This window comes from Drosophila mojavensis, unplaced genomic scaffold, assembly GCF_018153725.1.
Source record: "Drosophila mojavensis isolate 15081-1352.22 unplaced genomic scaffold, ASM1815372v1 contig_136, whole genome shotgun sequence".
NCBI classification, from domain to species: Eukaryota; Metazoa; Arthropoda; class Insecta; order Diptera; family Drosophilidae; genus Drosophila; species Drosophila mojavensis.
The window spans coordinates 21187643-21203728 of record NW_025318667.1 but is presented as its reverse complement, the minus strand read 5'-3'; the positions used below and the strand labels follow the sequence as shown (position 1 = coordinate 21203728).

At 44.3% G+C, this 16086-nt stretch overlaps 2 protein-coding genes across 3 annotated transcripts; one reads left to right on the top strand and one right to left on the bottom strand.

Moving 5' to 3' along the window:
- Nucleotides 1–1092: 1092 nt before the first annotated feature.
- On the top strand, nucleotides 1093–16082 carry LOC6584393 (leucine-rich PPR motif-containing protein, mitochondrial). Its single transcript, XM_044008590.1, has 8 exons — nucleotides 1093–1420; nucleotides 2756–2789; nucleotides 5166–5330; nucleotides 5397–5700; nucleotides 5791–6711; nucleotides 10153–10366; nucleotides 12602–15023; nucleotides 15092–16082. The coding sequence occupies exons 1-8, from the start codon at nucleotides 1418–1420 to the stop codon at nucleotides 16006–16008; spliced, it is 4980 nt and encodes a 1659-aa protein (XP_043864525.1). The 5' UTR covers nucleotides 1093–1417; the 3' UTR covers nucleotides 16009–16082.
- Nucleotides 6986–12099, bottom strand: LOC6584392. 2 transcript variants are annotated; one of them, XM_002010012.4, is made up of 6 exons: nucleotides 11775–12099; nucleotides 10695–11641; nucleotides 10503–10635; nucleotides 10062–10434; nucleotides 9867–9994; nucleotides 6986–7841 (listed from the first exon to the last, which is right to left on the bottom strand). In XM_002010012.4, the coding sequence occupies exons 1-6, from the start codon at nucleotides 11884–11886 to the stop codon at nucleotides 7816–7818; spliced, it is 1719 nt and encodes a 572-aa protein (XP_002010048.2). In that variant the 5' UTR covers nucleotides 11887–12099; the 3' UTR covers nucleotides 6986–7815. The 2 variants fall into 2 exon arrangements, with proteins under 2 accessions (XP_002010048.2, XP_032587942.1); XM_032732051.2 differs by having other exon boundaries at nucleotides 6986–9994; nucleotides 11775–12096.
- Nucleotides 16083–16086: the final 4 nt, after the last annotated feature.

The window sequence follows — 16086 nt, the reverse complement described above, 5'->3', positions numbered from 1 at the left end:
AGAGGCCATTGGGTTCATGGGGTTAGGGTTCAGGGGCTAGCCGGACAGCCGGACAGCCGGACAGCCGGACAGCCGGACAGCACGGCGGAGGCAAGTGAGCGTGCAACGCAAGGCTCGACTGCATTGCCGGGGTTACTTATGGCGAGATATTTATGCGACTCGACCCGGTTGCTGGCAACTTTATCGGCCAGCCGTTAACTTCATCAGCTTGTATTTCAATTTCATTGTCGTTCGCTTCTTATTTGCCATACCCTCTAAACTCAATTTCTGCCTTGGGGTATATGCATGAGCTCGGCCAGCGGCTAGAAGTTTTGGCAAGAAAGGAAAGCTTCGTTTTTAATTAGAAATTATAATATATTCATGCATATAGGTAGTCTAATCGAAAACAGAATAAAGTAAGTGAACTGATAATATTATTAGTTTAATTAATTTATTTTTTAATATTATTTTCAGGTCTTTCTTTATACGATATCTCTTTCGATTCTGTCTATGCTTCTATCTATGTCTCTTTACCTGTCCCATTGTCTCTTTTCTTCTCTCTCTCTCTCTCTCTCTTTCTTTCTTTCTCTCTTACTCTCTCCTTCTTTGTCTGCCTACTTCTCTCCCTGTGTCTACTTCTCCCTTTTACTCTATGTTTTCTTTCTTCTTTCCATCTCTCGCACTTTCTTTCCCCTTCTCTCTCTTTCTCCCTTTCTCTCACTCTTTCTATCTGTCTGTGTCTGTCTAGTTATCGCTCTGTTTTTATCTCCCAGTCTCTGTTTCTGCATTTCATTCTCTTTTATCTTTCTTCTTTTTTCTTTCTTCTTTTTTCTTTCTCTTTTCACCCTCTCTCTTTCGCTCTCTTTCTCGATTCTATCTCTCTATCTCGGTGTCCCTCTCGATCTATCGATAAATCTATCTAGCAATACATCTCCCTCACTCTCTCTCCAGTCACTCTCTCAGTCTCGCTTCTATCTATTTATCTCCCTCTCCCTCCCTCTCTCTCTCATAGAAAATGAGCAACAGCTTGATTTAAGAAAATACAAAAATATCAATGAAAACTAAACATTTAAGTATATACAAGTACTTAAGGCTATATAGCATGCTATAGTTGCTCAGTCGTTTTTCCGAATATCACAAATTCACACTTAGACACAGATTGAAAATATATAAATATATATTTATATGCATAAATATAAATATATTTGTGAAATTTATTGGCTGGCCAAGCGGTTGCTTGGCATTTGTTAAAGCGCCGACAATCCCAGCTGGTAACTCTGGGCAACCAACGACAATAGCAACAACAACAACAACAGCAGCAATAATAACAAACAATAACAAAATTAACTGCTCGGCCCGGCACAAATTATAATCAAAATTCAAAGAGCTTGCAGCACATTCTCGCTGGATAAGGGCAAATCTCTGGGAACTCTACAAAATGGTAAGCTAAAAGCAGAGCAAAGATCTCTTTGGCGTATAATAAACGATGTTGAGCAACTGGAATACAGTAGGAGCAGCAACAGAGGGGAGCAGGAGCAGCAGCAGGAGTAGCAGCTGTAGCAGTACTTACTGCAGCATCTTTAAACATTGTCCTGTTGTCCGTTGTTTGATGCAGCGCTGATAGCAGCCCTTTGGCCCCGCCTTATAGGCGGGGCAGGAGGCAGGAGAGACTGCAGCCTCAGCCTCAGCCTCAGGCTCAGGCATTGGCACATTCAATTTTTCATGCCAAGCCAGGCTGTTGTGCTGCAACAACATGCTGCACACACACATACATATACACACAACTATATATATATATATATATGTGTGTGTATATATAGTAAATATATGCTTATGTCTCAGTTGCAGCGCCTCCTGCCTACTGCTGTTAAATGGCAAAAGAATTGTGCAGCATGCAACAAACCCGCGTCGCTGCTGTTGTCCATTTTCGACAATTTGTATATTCAAGCACACACTCCACTGCATATATACATACATATATATATATATATGTATATATATAAATATATATATACAGATATATACATTCATGTATATGTATACTATTATTATTTATGAAAATTTTACGCCTTTTGCCAACGCCAACAACAACAACAGCAACAGCAACAACGTGGAGCGAGGCGACGCGACTGGCGGCTGGGCCGGGCGCGGCTTCGAAAATTTTTGAATAATTTGCAGTCATAAAATATGCAATAAGCCAACAGCTGTTGTGAAATTGTTTTGAAAGCCGCGCCATCACATTATTTAAAACGGCGACGTTGCCACCGCCTCAGACTCGTGCCACCTCTGCACGTCCAATGCTGTTGCTCCTGCTCCTGCTCCTGCTCCTGGTACTCCTGCGCTGCTGTCCTGTCCCGTGGCTGCCTGCCGCCTTTTTCGAGGATGCATTGCGCATAGCAGAAGAAGAAGCTGATGAAAAAAAAAAAAAAAAACAGCTCGTTACCCCATCGCAGCAGCCAGCTAAGGAAATCGAATTACACATTAAGCAGAGCTTTATTTATACATTCAACCCATATACATGTGTATATTCAACACTCGATTCATTCATTCCCATTCAAAATCCTTTTAAATTACTTTGACTAACTGCCGCCTTCACATGTCCCCAAAAACTGCACTTGCATTGACCCGATTCACGCACTTGAACCTTGACTTGGATTTATTTGCATTTGATATTTTCATTTCATTTCACATCGGGTATGTTTTTAGTTTTGAAATCGAATTTCTGCATTGCCCAGAATTAACATACTTTTCCACTTTCCATTCACAGCCACCAAAGAGTAAGAAAGGCAAAAAGGGCAAGAAGTTGCCAGGTGAGTTGATAACTATATCGATCCTAAGTGTTAACTGAGCTGATCCTTGTCGATCTTCAAAGATACTGTCTATATAATACATATACCATATATACTATACCCTTATATATACACCATATATAGGTATACATAATATTCGATTCGAGCAAGCATTAACATTCAATTCAATATAGAGCTGAAATTTTAGGTGCTTCAAGCAACTTTACTCGGAGAGGGAACCAAAGTTAACATAGTTGATAAGGCATTTGAGTGAGATCAATGAGATCATAGGGAGCGGAATTTGCATTTGACTGAATTATAACTATAGAATAGCGGGCATGCTAGCACACTCTCCATACTTCACTCTCCACATAATGTTCTTATATCTATGATCACAAATTAGCAGAATATTATCACTTGGAAAGTGAAATTAGTGGCAGCCGGTCGTGCTTAGGTCTTCAGTCATTTCTTCTTCGAGTCATTTCTTCAGTCATTTCTTATTTCCAGATAGGGTTTAGGATGCAATTGTGGATCAGGAAAATATTATGTTTTTGTGTATTAGATGTACTCAAATGTAATCAAAAGCACTGAGAAGAAATGAACGACACTGGAGATGAGGCAGAGATTCCGGAGATAGAGAGTAGAGATCCAAAGAGACAATATTATTGTATTAACTGAGATTTATGCATTAATATAATTAATTTTTGACTTCTCTGCCAAACAGAGTTGTTTGATATGAAGGCAAGCTCGACTAAATTCCAGTGTCTATCAAGTTTGTTGCCCGGTACTATTAACTTAAGTGGGACTTTGTTAAGGTTTGCTTATCAGCTGAATATTTATGAATTGATATATTGCTATATTGATGTATTGATATTGATATATTGTTACATTGATATATTCATATATTGATATACTGATATACTGATATACTGATATACTGATATACTGATATACTGATGTACTGATGTACTGATGTACTGATGTACTGATGTACTGATGTACTGATGTACTGATGTACTGATGTACTGATATACTGATGTACTGATATATTGACATATTGATGTATTGATATTGGTATATTGTTACATTGATATATTCATATATTGATATACTGATATACTGATATACTGATATACTGATATACTGATATACTGATATACTGATGTACTGATGTACTGATGTACTGATGTACTGATGTACTGATGTACTGATATACTGATATACTGATGTACTGATGTACTGATGTACTGATGTACTGATGTACTGATGTACTGATGTACTGATATACTGATATATTGACATATTGATGTATTGATATTGGTATATTGTTATATTCATATATTCGTATATTGATATACTGATATACGGATATATTGTTATATTGATATATTGATGTATTGATATATTGATATATTGATATATTGACGTATTGATATTGATATATTGTTATATTGATTTATTCATATATTGATATACTGATAACAGACATACTGATATGTTACATATATCAAGAATTGAAGAATTTCGTTAGCCATAGATCTGATCCTTAAAGCCAAAGTAGATCCAGTCCGATAGTTGTTTTTACTCTGGATGCAGAAAAAAATTGTTAAATGCTCGCAGTGCAATTGCCCTCGCAGATGGCATAAAGATAGTTAAGTACCAAAGTCGGAGCGGCGTAAGTAATTAATGTGACTGGTAAAGTTGGGCTCGGCCAGCGAGCCAGTGGGTCGGTGGGTTGTTGGGTCGGTGGGTCGGTGGTTCGATGGGCTGCTGGTTTGGTGGGTCTCTGTCAGTTGGGCGGCACAACAATTTGTCAAATAATGATAATCTGAGGCTTGGTCAGCAGGAAAACAGAGTGTGACAAGTGGCGTCCATGTTGGCCACATGCTCAATACAATTTAATTGTGCAAGCGCAACCCAAACGCAATGCCACATGCTCCACTGCAGCAGCCCAGACTCCACACACACACACACACACACACACACACACAAGCACACAAGAGAGTGAGTGAGAGAGAGAGGGAGAGGGAGGGTGAAGTGAGCGGAAAAAAGACGCACTTAATTTCCACGAGTGAGCAAAGCAACGGCCTCTAACGCACATAATTGTTTCTATGGAGGCTGCTGTTGGTCCTTCCTGGACCTGGCAGAGGACATGCGCCAGGCAGCTGGAGGCAAGGCTCGGCACCAGCCGGTGAACGATGCCAATTACACAAACCAATTACAGCAGCAGCTCTGCACATGCGGGCATGAGGCGCAATCCTAAAACACACACACACACACACACACACACACACGCAGAGATAGCACACACACACGCACATTAATGGGCTGCATTCTTATTAAATTTGCTCATAATAGTCGTTGGCTAGTTTAAAGCTCTCGTTTGCCTCTTTGCAGTGCTCATCGATGGCGTGGACACGTCCGCCATGACGCGCGATCAGCTGGAGGCGTTCTCGCTGCGCCTCAAGGCCGAGATGGATCGGGAGCGGGAGGAGCGCAACTACTTCCAGTTGGAGCGCGACAAGATACGCACCTTCTGGGAGATCACGCGCCAGCAGCTGGGTAAGCAGCACTCGAGAGCTGAGTCGATATCACTGTCCCTATAATCTCTTTGATCTGCTTGCGCAGAGGAGGCCAAGTTCGAGCTGCAGCAGAAGGACAAGGAGATCGAGGCCACGCAGGATCTGGCGGACATCGATACCAAGCACATCATGCAGCAGATGAAGCATCTGCAGTTCGAGAACCACAGCAAGCTGGGCGAGGTGCGCGCCGAGGCGATGACCCAGCTGAAGGTGGCCCAGGAGCACCATCTGCTCCAGGAGCTGGAGCTGCAGACGGACAAGCGCCAGCTGCGCCGCATTGTGCGCGAACGCATCGAGATGAGCGACATGCAGCATCGCCAGCTGGAGGCGCACTACAACCAGCAGCTGCTGTGAGTACCCAATGCTCCAATTCGACGATTCGATGATCCAAATTCAAAATTCCAAAATTCCAAAATTCTAAAATTCCCATCCAAATCCAGAGAGCAGCGTCTGCAGTTTGAGAGCGAGCGCAAGGACAACGATCGCCTGCATGACGAGAAGATGAGGGAGCAGCGCAACAAGCTCGAGCTGTTCTTCAACGCGCAGATGTTCGAGGTGGAGGAGCGCAAGAATCAGCAGATCAAGGACCTGCAGGACCATCACGATCTGGCATTCAACGACATGAAGAACTATTATAACGACATCACACTGAACAACCTGGCGCTCATTGGCAGCATGAAGGAGCAAATCGAGCAGCTGCGCCGCCAGGCCGATCGCAGCGATCGCATCGCCGCCGAGGCAACCACTGAGAGTCGCCGGCTCAAGGAGCCGCTGGAGCACGCCAAGACCCATCTGAAGGAGCTGCAGCGCAAGCTGGAGTTCTATGAGCGCGACAAGCTGCAGCTGGCCCGCCTCAAGAAGAGCAACACCATACTGGAGAAGAAGGTGAAGAGTCTGATGTGGGAGTCGGAGACGCTGCTGCTGCGCAACGATGCTCTGGTCAGCGAGCGGGCCAATCTGAAGGCGCGCTTCAACGAGGTCATCGTCGAGCTACAACAGAAGACGGGCCTGAAGAACGTGCTGCTCGAGCGCAAGATTGCGGCTCTGCTGCGCGAGGACGAGAAACGCAGCATCATCATGCGCAGGACGATTGCCGCGTGTGCCCCCGACTTCCCCGGTAAGCTGGAGGCCGTGGAGAAGACCGTCAGCGATGTGGTCGACACCAAGAACCAGACCATCATCGATCTGCGTTACGAGCTGTCCAAGGCCTGGAAGGCCCACGACGATCTGCTGGAGACATACGAGTGCAAGCTCAAGCAATATGGCATCCCGACCGACGAGCTGGGCTTCGAGCCAATACGCGAGCGGGCCAACAAGCAGCTCTACATCTGCGGGCCCGCCGGCATTGTCACCGAGAACAAGTAAATGCCGCGACACGCCCACCTGCCCACACAGCCACACGCAACTGAAAGTTGCCAGAAAAAAAAAAAAATATGGAGAATTGAGATTGAGTTCAATTTTGTTTATTCAACTTTATGTCGTGTACAAGTATATATATATGTACGTATATATACATATATATTTACATATATATAGAGATGTTTATATATATATATATAGATGTATATGTATACATATTTATATATATATAGATATCTGTCTGGGCAGATATGCTAGTATATAAAAGAAAACGTATAAAAAACGAGAGTAGAAATTATATAGATAAATTCAAAAGAAAGGAATACATCGAAATATATAATACTAAGGCGTCGTCATATTGCCGTCAAGTTCTTCTAGATAGATACATATGCATATGTAGTTAGATAGATAGATAGATACATTTTGAATGAATCGTCATTAAGCCTATTGTATTTTAGTATTTAAATTAGTGAGTATATAGTATCGTATCGTATCGGATATTGCTTCAATCAATAAATTGGCGTTAACTATGTATATATATATACATATCTGCATACGTATATACATACATACATATATATGTACTTAACTGTATTTAGTGCTAACTAAAACATTATAACATTAGACATTTTACGTATGCTAAGTACTCGGTTAACAGAATAAAATGACAAAGTGGCAAATACATGTAAAATACATTCATTAGGGCCTAAACTTAGGATAGATACAGATAAGGTGCAATTTGTTTATATATTTCGTTTCGTTCGTTTCGCTTTTGCTTTTGTTTTTTGTTTTTTGGATTCATTTGCTGAAAGTTTACAAAATTTTCCTATATGTTTTGGTTTCTCTTGTCGTTCATTTTCGTTTTGTTTTTGTTATGTCTATATTTTAAATATATATTTTTTTTTTTTTTTGAATTGGGTTTACGGTTTTGCTTATTTTTCAAATAGATATCACATAAAGTTTTGCTTCTTGTTGCTAATGCGGATTTATAGGTTTGTCTGTAGGTTTCAAAACATTTCGTTTTTTGTTTTTGTTTTAGATCATTCAGCTGATCTTTAGCTTCCTTTTGATACTGTTTTGTTTGAGTTGGCGTAGTTCTTAACAAATCAAATCATATGGTTTATGACTTCAACTATAGATATATACAATACGGAATACAACATTACATTAGTTATTTAATACTACTTGAATACATATTATATATGTGTATGTGTGTGTATTTCGTGTTTGTTTGTTTGTGTTTGTCTGTGCTGTGTCTGTGTCTGTGTTTGTTTAACTGTTTCTTGCTGTAGTATCGTGCCAGTGAGTGAGTTTGTCTTTGTTTTAGTATTCAAATTTCATTTGTTGCTTTTGAATTCTGAGTCTAGGTACGCTTTTATTTATTTTTTTGGTAACACTCTGGTTTAAGTTTTGTTTCACTTATTTATCTTGCTTTTTGTTTTTGTGTTTGTTCTTGTCATTACGAAATGATTTGCATTCCAGTCCACAAGGAATTAACTTATATTTAATTGAATCTATATTAGTTTAAGTTTCTCTTGAGTTTCATCTAATTTGTTTGTCTTTCGTTTTTGTTTTAAATAAAAATTTCAAAGCGATCACAACGGTTTACTTCACAGATGCGTGTGGACACATGTCAAAGGTGTCCATAGAAATACATATTTCTTATTTTCTTTTAAAGTTTCAATAATTTTCTCTTCTTTTCTTTATAAATCCTTTTTCTATTGCTATTTGTTTCTCTTATTCCTGTTTTTTTTTTTTTTTTTTTTTTTTTTTAATACTTTTTGCTAAGCTTCCAAATTGTATTTGTTTGATTGGCTTTTTGTTCAGTATTTTTGTATACAAATTTAAATGTATTCAATAAAAATTACTCGAATCTCTTGTGTCTTTGCTGTAATTATTGTTCAGTTATGTTTAGGCTTTATGTGTGTGTGTGTGATTCTATATATATATATGTCTGTACGTGTGCGTGTGTGTGACTGTGTGTGTATGGCACATTAGGAGTTCTTAGCTGTATAAATTTGTGTCTAAGCCTTCGATTCCTCATATTTGTTGTTAGTTCATATTCGATTTTGCTTTTTAGTTACATAAAATTTCACAGTATTTTGGGCAGTTGCTTTTTTGTTGTTCTTTAAATATGTTCAAAACAAGATCAATTTATAACAATATTTCATATTGCATTTGCTGCTTAGCTTGTTCGTGGGCTTTTAACTTATTTGTTAGTTTGGACTATTTTTTTCATTTAGTTATGTTTTGTTTGAAAATTTTATCTAAATGCTTTCTTTTGCTTTTCGGTTTCGTTTTTGCTTTTTTCCATTTTGTTTTTTTAATATTGTTTCAGTACTTTTACGAAGAAATTCCTTGTATTTAATATGTATGTTTAGTTAAAATTAAAGATTGACTAACATTTTGTTTGTAAGGCAATTTGTTTGTGTTTTTTTTTTTTTTTCTCTCGCTTTGCTCAGATTCACTTGAATTGTGTTTTTAATCCAAATTAAATTTAGATTTAGATTCAGTTCATTCGTTTTCGAAATTAAATTATCAATTAAATTCTTTAACTACGCCTAATTACCAATTTAATGCAAGTATGTATAACTATGTGGTACAAGTCGTTCCAAAAATTAGCGTTGTATAGAGTGAAAGTATATATGTATACTCTTAATATACTCATAAGTGTATATATGTGTATGTGTTTGTGTGTGTGTGTGTGTGTGTGTGTGTGTGTGTGTGTATGTGCCTGTTTATGTGTGTCTGCTGTGTGTGTAGCTTAAGAGCTATTTAAGGTATGCATGTAAATATTTTATATAATTAATAAGCATCAGAGATGTACGTGAAAAACTCGCACATGAAACAATGGATGCTATGTCTAGTCATATCTTGCTAGATTTACGTGTCATGTGTGAATGTGTGCGATGTGCACTGGTGTGTTAGAGAGATGCAAATTGAAAGAGATGGAAGTATAGAGAGCACTAGATAGCTTGCTGTCACTTCTACGGTGAACTTATTTCCAGTGACAAGCATCAGCTGATGCAGCCTGTGCGTTTGCTACCATAGGGATTTCAATTAAATAGCTGATTATGATTCTTTGGTTACCGGATGCCATCCACTGCATTGGGTAGCACAGAAGTTGTATTAGTTCTTATAGCCTAGAAGAATTTACCGTGAGCAAAGGCATTGATCAAACGTGGCGTCTGCTCTGAAATGCTGCACAACTCCAATATGTTCTCGTTACGCTCACTCGAATAGCCCATGGATCCATGCTGTTGCCGCAGACTCAATATGATGAATCTGTAAATGGGAGGAGATTTAATAGTGGTGGAATAGGGGGAATCGAGCTGAGGGCAAAGCAATTTACTTGGCATCTTTATTTCGCTTTTCACGATACTCGTCCAGCCGCTTGCAAAGTTGTTCGGACTTATTCCTTTGATTTCCACGCGTTCCACAAGGCACCAGCACCAGGAAAACATCATACGTCTGTTCAGTATCCTGCAGCGCATCGTCGATTACGTCTATCAGAGTCTGTTTGATTTTCACCACCTTCTGGCTCTCGCAAGTGGCCTTGGCTTCATCAACCGACATGGCTGGCGTCCATGGCAGCGCTTTCAGCTTTCCAGTCTTGTCATACCAAATACGCACGGTTACTTTAGGGTCGCATTTGAAGTAACCAAAGGCTATAGCGAGTACGGCATCGATATACTTGATCGAGCGAAAGCGTCCAAGGAGATATTCTAGGGGAGCGAATCAAATATTAGCCAACAAAATCATATGATTTCGTTTCATTCAAACGTTTACGCACTGCGCAAGTAAACCATCTCCAGATTGATTGTTATATGAAGTCGTAAGCCCAAAGGTTTGTTGAAGCCGAACGACTGTTTGTACAGCTTCTGTATAATGCTGGACGGCCTTGGTGAAACAACTCCTTTCGTAATCTACGGCCACAATTTTGGATTTAATTGAGTTCAGATTTGCATACATCATAAACACTCACCACTTTTTTGCGGCTGAATCCGCGTGCCTCCTGCAACAGCAGGCGTAGTGGCTCGACATTGGCTGCACGCAGCTCTGAGGGATCGAAGAAACGCTGAGTGAAGCACGTCTGGGCGTGGCGATTCGACCTATTGAGCTTGAGGAATGTTGGCCAACTCTGCAGCATCTGGTCGTAGGTCATTTTGGCCATGAGTAGATTAACAACTTTCTGATCAGACACAAGGCGACGCGGCAAGTGCTCGTAGCTAAGCGACATTTTCTCGATAAGGGGCAGGGCAGCCTCTGCGTTTGGGGTTAGGCGCAGATTGGCAATGCCTTGAATCGTCTCCTTGCATTGTGCTAGAGGCTCCAGATAGTCGGGCCAGTTAATCAGGTCCTTACTGGGCGCAGACACCACACGCAACGCGGCCATCTTATCCGCATCGAATTTGGCGCTCATGTAGTGGCATCGCTGTAGGAGTTCGCGATGCTGGGCCGAGTTGCAATCGCCCAGCGACCACATATGTAGCAGCTTGTCCAGTGCCTGATGCTGATACCACTCCAGCACAGCTTTACGCACGGTGCGACTAAAGGGCGTTTTCCGGTCCAACAGCTTTTGCACTTGCTTCACGAACTTCACAAATAAGAACAACTCCTGGGAAGTGCGCACAAGCGCAGCGAAATATCCGCGCACCAGTGTGCGATGCTTTTCATCCGGGCACGTAGAAAGGTAAACGGCCAAGACGAGTATCGCCTCATCGTGTCGGGGCAAGTACTGATCATTGGATGCATCGAGAACGTCTCTCAGGCACTCGATCAGCTCATTTTCATTCACTTTGCCGCACAGCTCACGCAGTGCCTCAAAATGGGCTTCCACAGTCAAGTCAAAAGTTGTCGGTGCATAAACTGGCTGCTTGATTCTGCCCAGGTAGCAAAAACGGCGCAGTTTATCAATGGCCGAAGGAGCAACTGTTTGTCGTAGGAAAAAATAATATGTATGTACATATATATAAATAAAGCAAACAAACGAAAACACACTTTAATATATATGTATGTGTGCATGTGCACACATAGATATATACAGAAGAGTTTGAGTACGTACTGTGCAACATTGTGCCCTCTTCTGCCGACTCCAACTCCCGACTGACATTCGAATTCACATCAGTTTGTTGACTCGATGCAACTTCTGCTGTCAACAATAATCGTTTCTGCATACTGCCAGGGCCAAAGCCACAGCCCTGGTTTATGTTGGTGGCTAAAATTGTTGTTGAATTGTTGAGGAAGGCGTTGCAAATGATGTGATATTGTTGTCTCAACACCCCTCAATTAAAATTCATGAACACGCAAACTTTGCATTTCGAAGTATTTACATTTAACAAATTTAAATATTCATATTTTTCACGACTTGAGCGAAGTGCAAGTTATCGATGGCACTATCACTATCGTAATGTTTTCGTTAGCACGATTCTCATTACAGGTGCGCAGTAAATGTTTGCCGCCATATTCAAATCAGAAAACCATTCACACAGCTGATTTTTGTTATTATCAGGTGCTATCGATATGTTTGTTGTGCGATTACTGAGTTCGTAGCAAATTAAATGAGACATGAAATAAACAACTTATGCTATTAATAGTCATTTATTATTAATGTCATATATAAAGTAAAAATAAGTATTTCTATTTTTTGTACAATGCGTACCTCATATATATATGTAATATGCTAATATCACCTTAATAAGATAGTACGACGGTGAAGAACCATTGAATATGGAATAGTTATTATACGAAAAAAAAAGTACAGAGTATTTATTTCTTGCAGTTATTGCAAATATTCCAACTGCTCATTCGCCGAAATTATAAGAATTGTTTAATGAATTGTTTTCATCGATAGTAAAATGTATTTTCAACGATAGATAATATCGATATTAGTGCAGCACTAATTCAGTGTTTTGCCGGCGCGCATGTTCTCTAGTTTTACAACGTTTTGTTTTCGTTAAGCAATTCTGTGTTTCCAGCGCCTTGGCCATTGCCATGTTGCGTACACACCTCTTCCAAAATGTGCGCCTGCGGTTTCAATTACGACGCGTTGCAGTTGGAGCTGCCATTGCGCCGTCAACGGCACGTGGATGTCTGCATTATGCAATGCCAATGATCAGCAGGACAACAATGCCGGCACTGCTGCCACTTGCAAATAGCTATACGACGGCAGCAACCACACCAGTTGCACGACCCGCATCCTCGAACAAGAAGCGTGTAGCGAAGGCCAATGACCGCGGGAACATCATCGCCAGCCTCGATGATCTGTGGACGCAGCTTGAGCAACATTATCAGCAGCACAATGTGCTCCGCCAAGAGCACTGCGAACGACTGCTGGCACTGCTGGAGGGCCCACCCATGCCAGTGCAAAACACACTAACTGCCGAACAGCTGCACTTTCTGTTGGGCGCCTGTGTGCCGGAGCTGTTGCCAGTGCTGAGCAGCCGAGAGCGTGGGGATCTGTTTCGGCGCCTGTGGGCGCAGCTGTTGAAAGTGGAACAACCGTCCATGGCGCACTATCACACCCAGCTGCAGATGCTGCACGAGAACCAGCTGCCGTTGGCCGATCATCGTGCTCTACTGGCCGAGATTGCCGCCTACAATGGCGCCGCGGATGCAAGCCTCTACAGCGCCCTGCTGGATGTGGCCGGCGCCAGCGGGAACTTGCGACAGGCTACCGAGCTGCTGAGTGACATGCGTGAGCGCAACTTTCCCCTCTCTAAGCGTAACTTTCACGCCCTCCTCATGGGCCATGCGCGCAGCGGAGATCTACCAGGCGTCGAGACGGTCCTCAGCAGCATGCGCGCGGCGGGCATAACGCCCAGTGCCAGCACCCAGGCCCTGTGCTTCGTCGCCTACGTGGAGAACGACGAGCTGCCCAGGGCGCGCGACCTGCTCCGGCAGCACGCGGGCGGCTTCAATGCGCCGCAGCTTATGCAAATGCTGCGCGCTGTGTTGGCCGAGCAGCAGGTGGATGTGCAGCTAATGCAGCAGCTGGTGGCACAGCTGCCCGCCGATTATGTGAACGACATCGACGTGCCGCCGGCCATCAACAGTCTCTGCATCCAGATGCTGTACAGAGATCAGGCGGCGCTGATGATCCAACTGGTGGGGATGCTGCCGGCACCCAAGTTTAACGAGAAGCAAAACATCGATGGATATGCAGCGTACCTGCTTCAGGAGCTCTTCCGCGCCCACACACCCCTCGAGCAGATGCTGCAGTTTGCCCTCCAGCTGCGCCAGCGCGGCCAGAATCCGCGCGCCTTGGAGGTGCTCACTGAGTTGGCGCTGCGTCGTCAACCTTCGATTGCCCTGAGCTGCCTAGAAGCACTGAATGCCGCGGGTGAGCCACTGCGTCCGCACTACTTCTGGCCCCTGCTGCTGCAGCAACACAAGCGCGAGGGCGAGAGCGGCGTGCTCCGGGTGCTGGGCGATATGCAGCGCCTGGGCGTGGAGTGCGACGAGCCGACGCTGCGACAATATGTCCTAGCCAATCTCAACCAGACGCTGCAGCAGCCGGTGCAGGCGCTGCAGCAGCTAGACGCTGTGGGCGTGCGCCCCTCCCAGGCGTTGGTGCACGTGCTCAGCCAACTGCTGCAGCATCTGGAGCTACAGCCAGCGCTCGATCTGCTGCAACGCTACCCGACACGCCTCCAGCTGACGACGCTGCTTCAGCCGTTGGCTACGCTGGCTGTACACATGCGTGCGACCAAGCGCTTCGAGGCCTTCGCCCAGCTGATCCAGACATTGCAGCAGCGATCGCTGCAGCGCCAGGATGACTTCGTTGGTGCACTGCTGCTGCAGATGTGCGGGCCACAGACGCGCCTACGCCAGGAGCCGGCATCGCTGTTGCGCTTCCTGCACGAGATGCAGCGCCTGCAGCTGCACATTTCCCCGGCGGCTGCCGAGTCGCTGTTGAGCCTGGGCAGCAACAGCGATGTGGACACACGCCAGTCGCTGGCCAAGACGCTGCAGAAGATGCGCAACGCGGAGCTGAAGCTACCAGCGGATACCGTCTTGGCCGTTGGCGGCTTCATCAAGCATCCGCGCGACATGTCGCGAGAAGAGCTCGAGTGCCATCTCATCGAACTGGAGGCCAAGCAGCTGAATACGCGCGGCGTGCTGCGGCGCCTGCTGCAGCTGAGCGTGCGCGACGGCCACTTGGAGCGGGCGCTCGAACTGCAGGCCAAGTGCGATGCCCTACGGGTGCAGACCAGCGCTGGGATGCTGGCCGCCATCTTTGATCTGCACATCAAGCTGAAGAACCTGCCACGTGCTCAGCAGAGCCTGCAGCGCCTACAGACCACATATCCAGGTGAATCTTGACTAGATATCCGCTCTTATTGTCAAATATCAATTATGTATATGTATATATATTTGTAGGTTTCCTTCTGGATGAGCATAAGCTGATTGATTACGCCGCTCTGCTCGTGGAGAAGGGTCAGCTGGAAGAGGCCAAGGAGCTGCTGCAGCAGCGCGCCGCCCAGCACAAGGTCAACGGCGGCGACTATGTCATCAAGAATGTCTGGCAGCTGCTCACGAATGTTGCCAAAATGGCTGCAAAGGACTCTGCATCCGGGTCCGCATCCACGAGCCCCACACTGGAGATGTTCAACTTTCTGCGCAAGCTGGGCTACTGCCAGACGCACAATGCTCTGCTGGGTCCTGTGCTGCGGGAGTGGCTCTATCGCGGTGATATGGATGGCGCCGTGGCAGAGTTTCAGCGCCTGGCCACGCGGCACAACCACACGCCGCTTCAGTTCGAGCTGCTGTCGCTGCTGGTGAAACTCAGCAACGGCGACGAGACGGAGCTGGCACGTTTTCCGGGCATGACCAAGGAGTCAGCACAGCAGCATCTGGTCACGGTCACGTCGACGGTCAGCCGAGTGCACGGCGCAGCCAATATGAACAGCGCCCTGCTGCTGGCTCTGGCCGAGTCGGGCACTGAGACGCAGCTGCGTCGGCTTGTCATCAATCCAGAGTTTCGGCTCAATCACGACCTGCTGCTGAAGAACTGCGAGCACCTGGGCCAAGAGGGCGCCGTGCGCACTCTCCTGCGTCTGGCTCGTGGTGTCCGAGGCCTGCAACGCACCATTGACGAGCAGCGCATCTACGACATGCTGCTCTCCCAGTTCACGAAGACCAATAACTACGAGGGCGCCCTCGATCTCTACGAGCGCCTGGAGGCCGACGACGAGCTGAAGGTCTCACAGGAGTTCATTCGTAATCTGGTCAAGCTGCTGCAGCTGAATAATATAGAGATTCCCAGCAGCATTGCTATGCGTGCTCAGATTAGATAGGATCACATTTTTATATAGATACGCCTACAATCTTAATGCTGTTATTGTTAATATATTTTTTTCTAATAGCATAAGTAA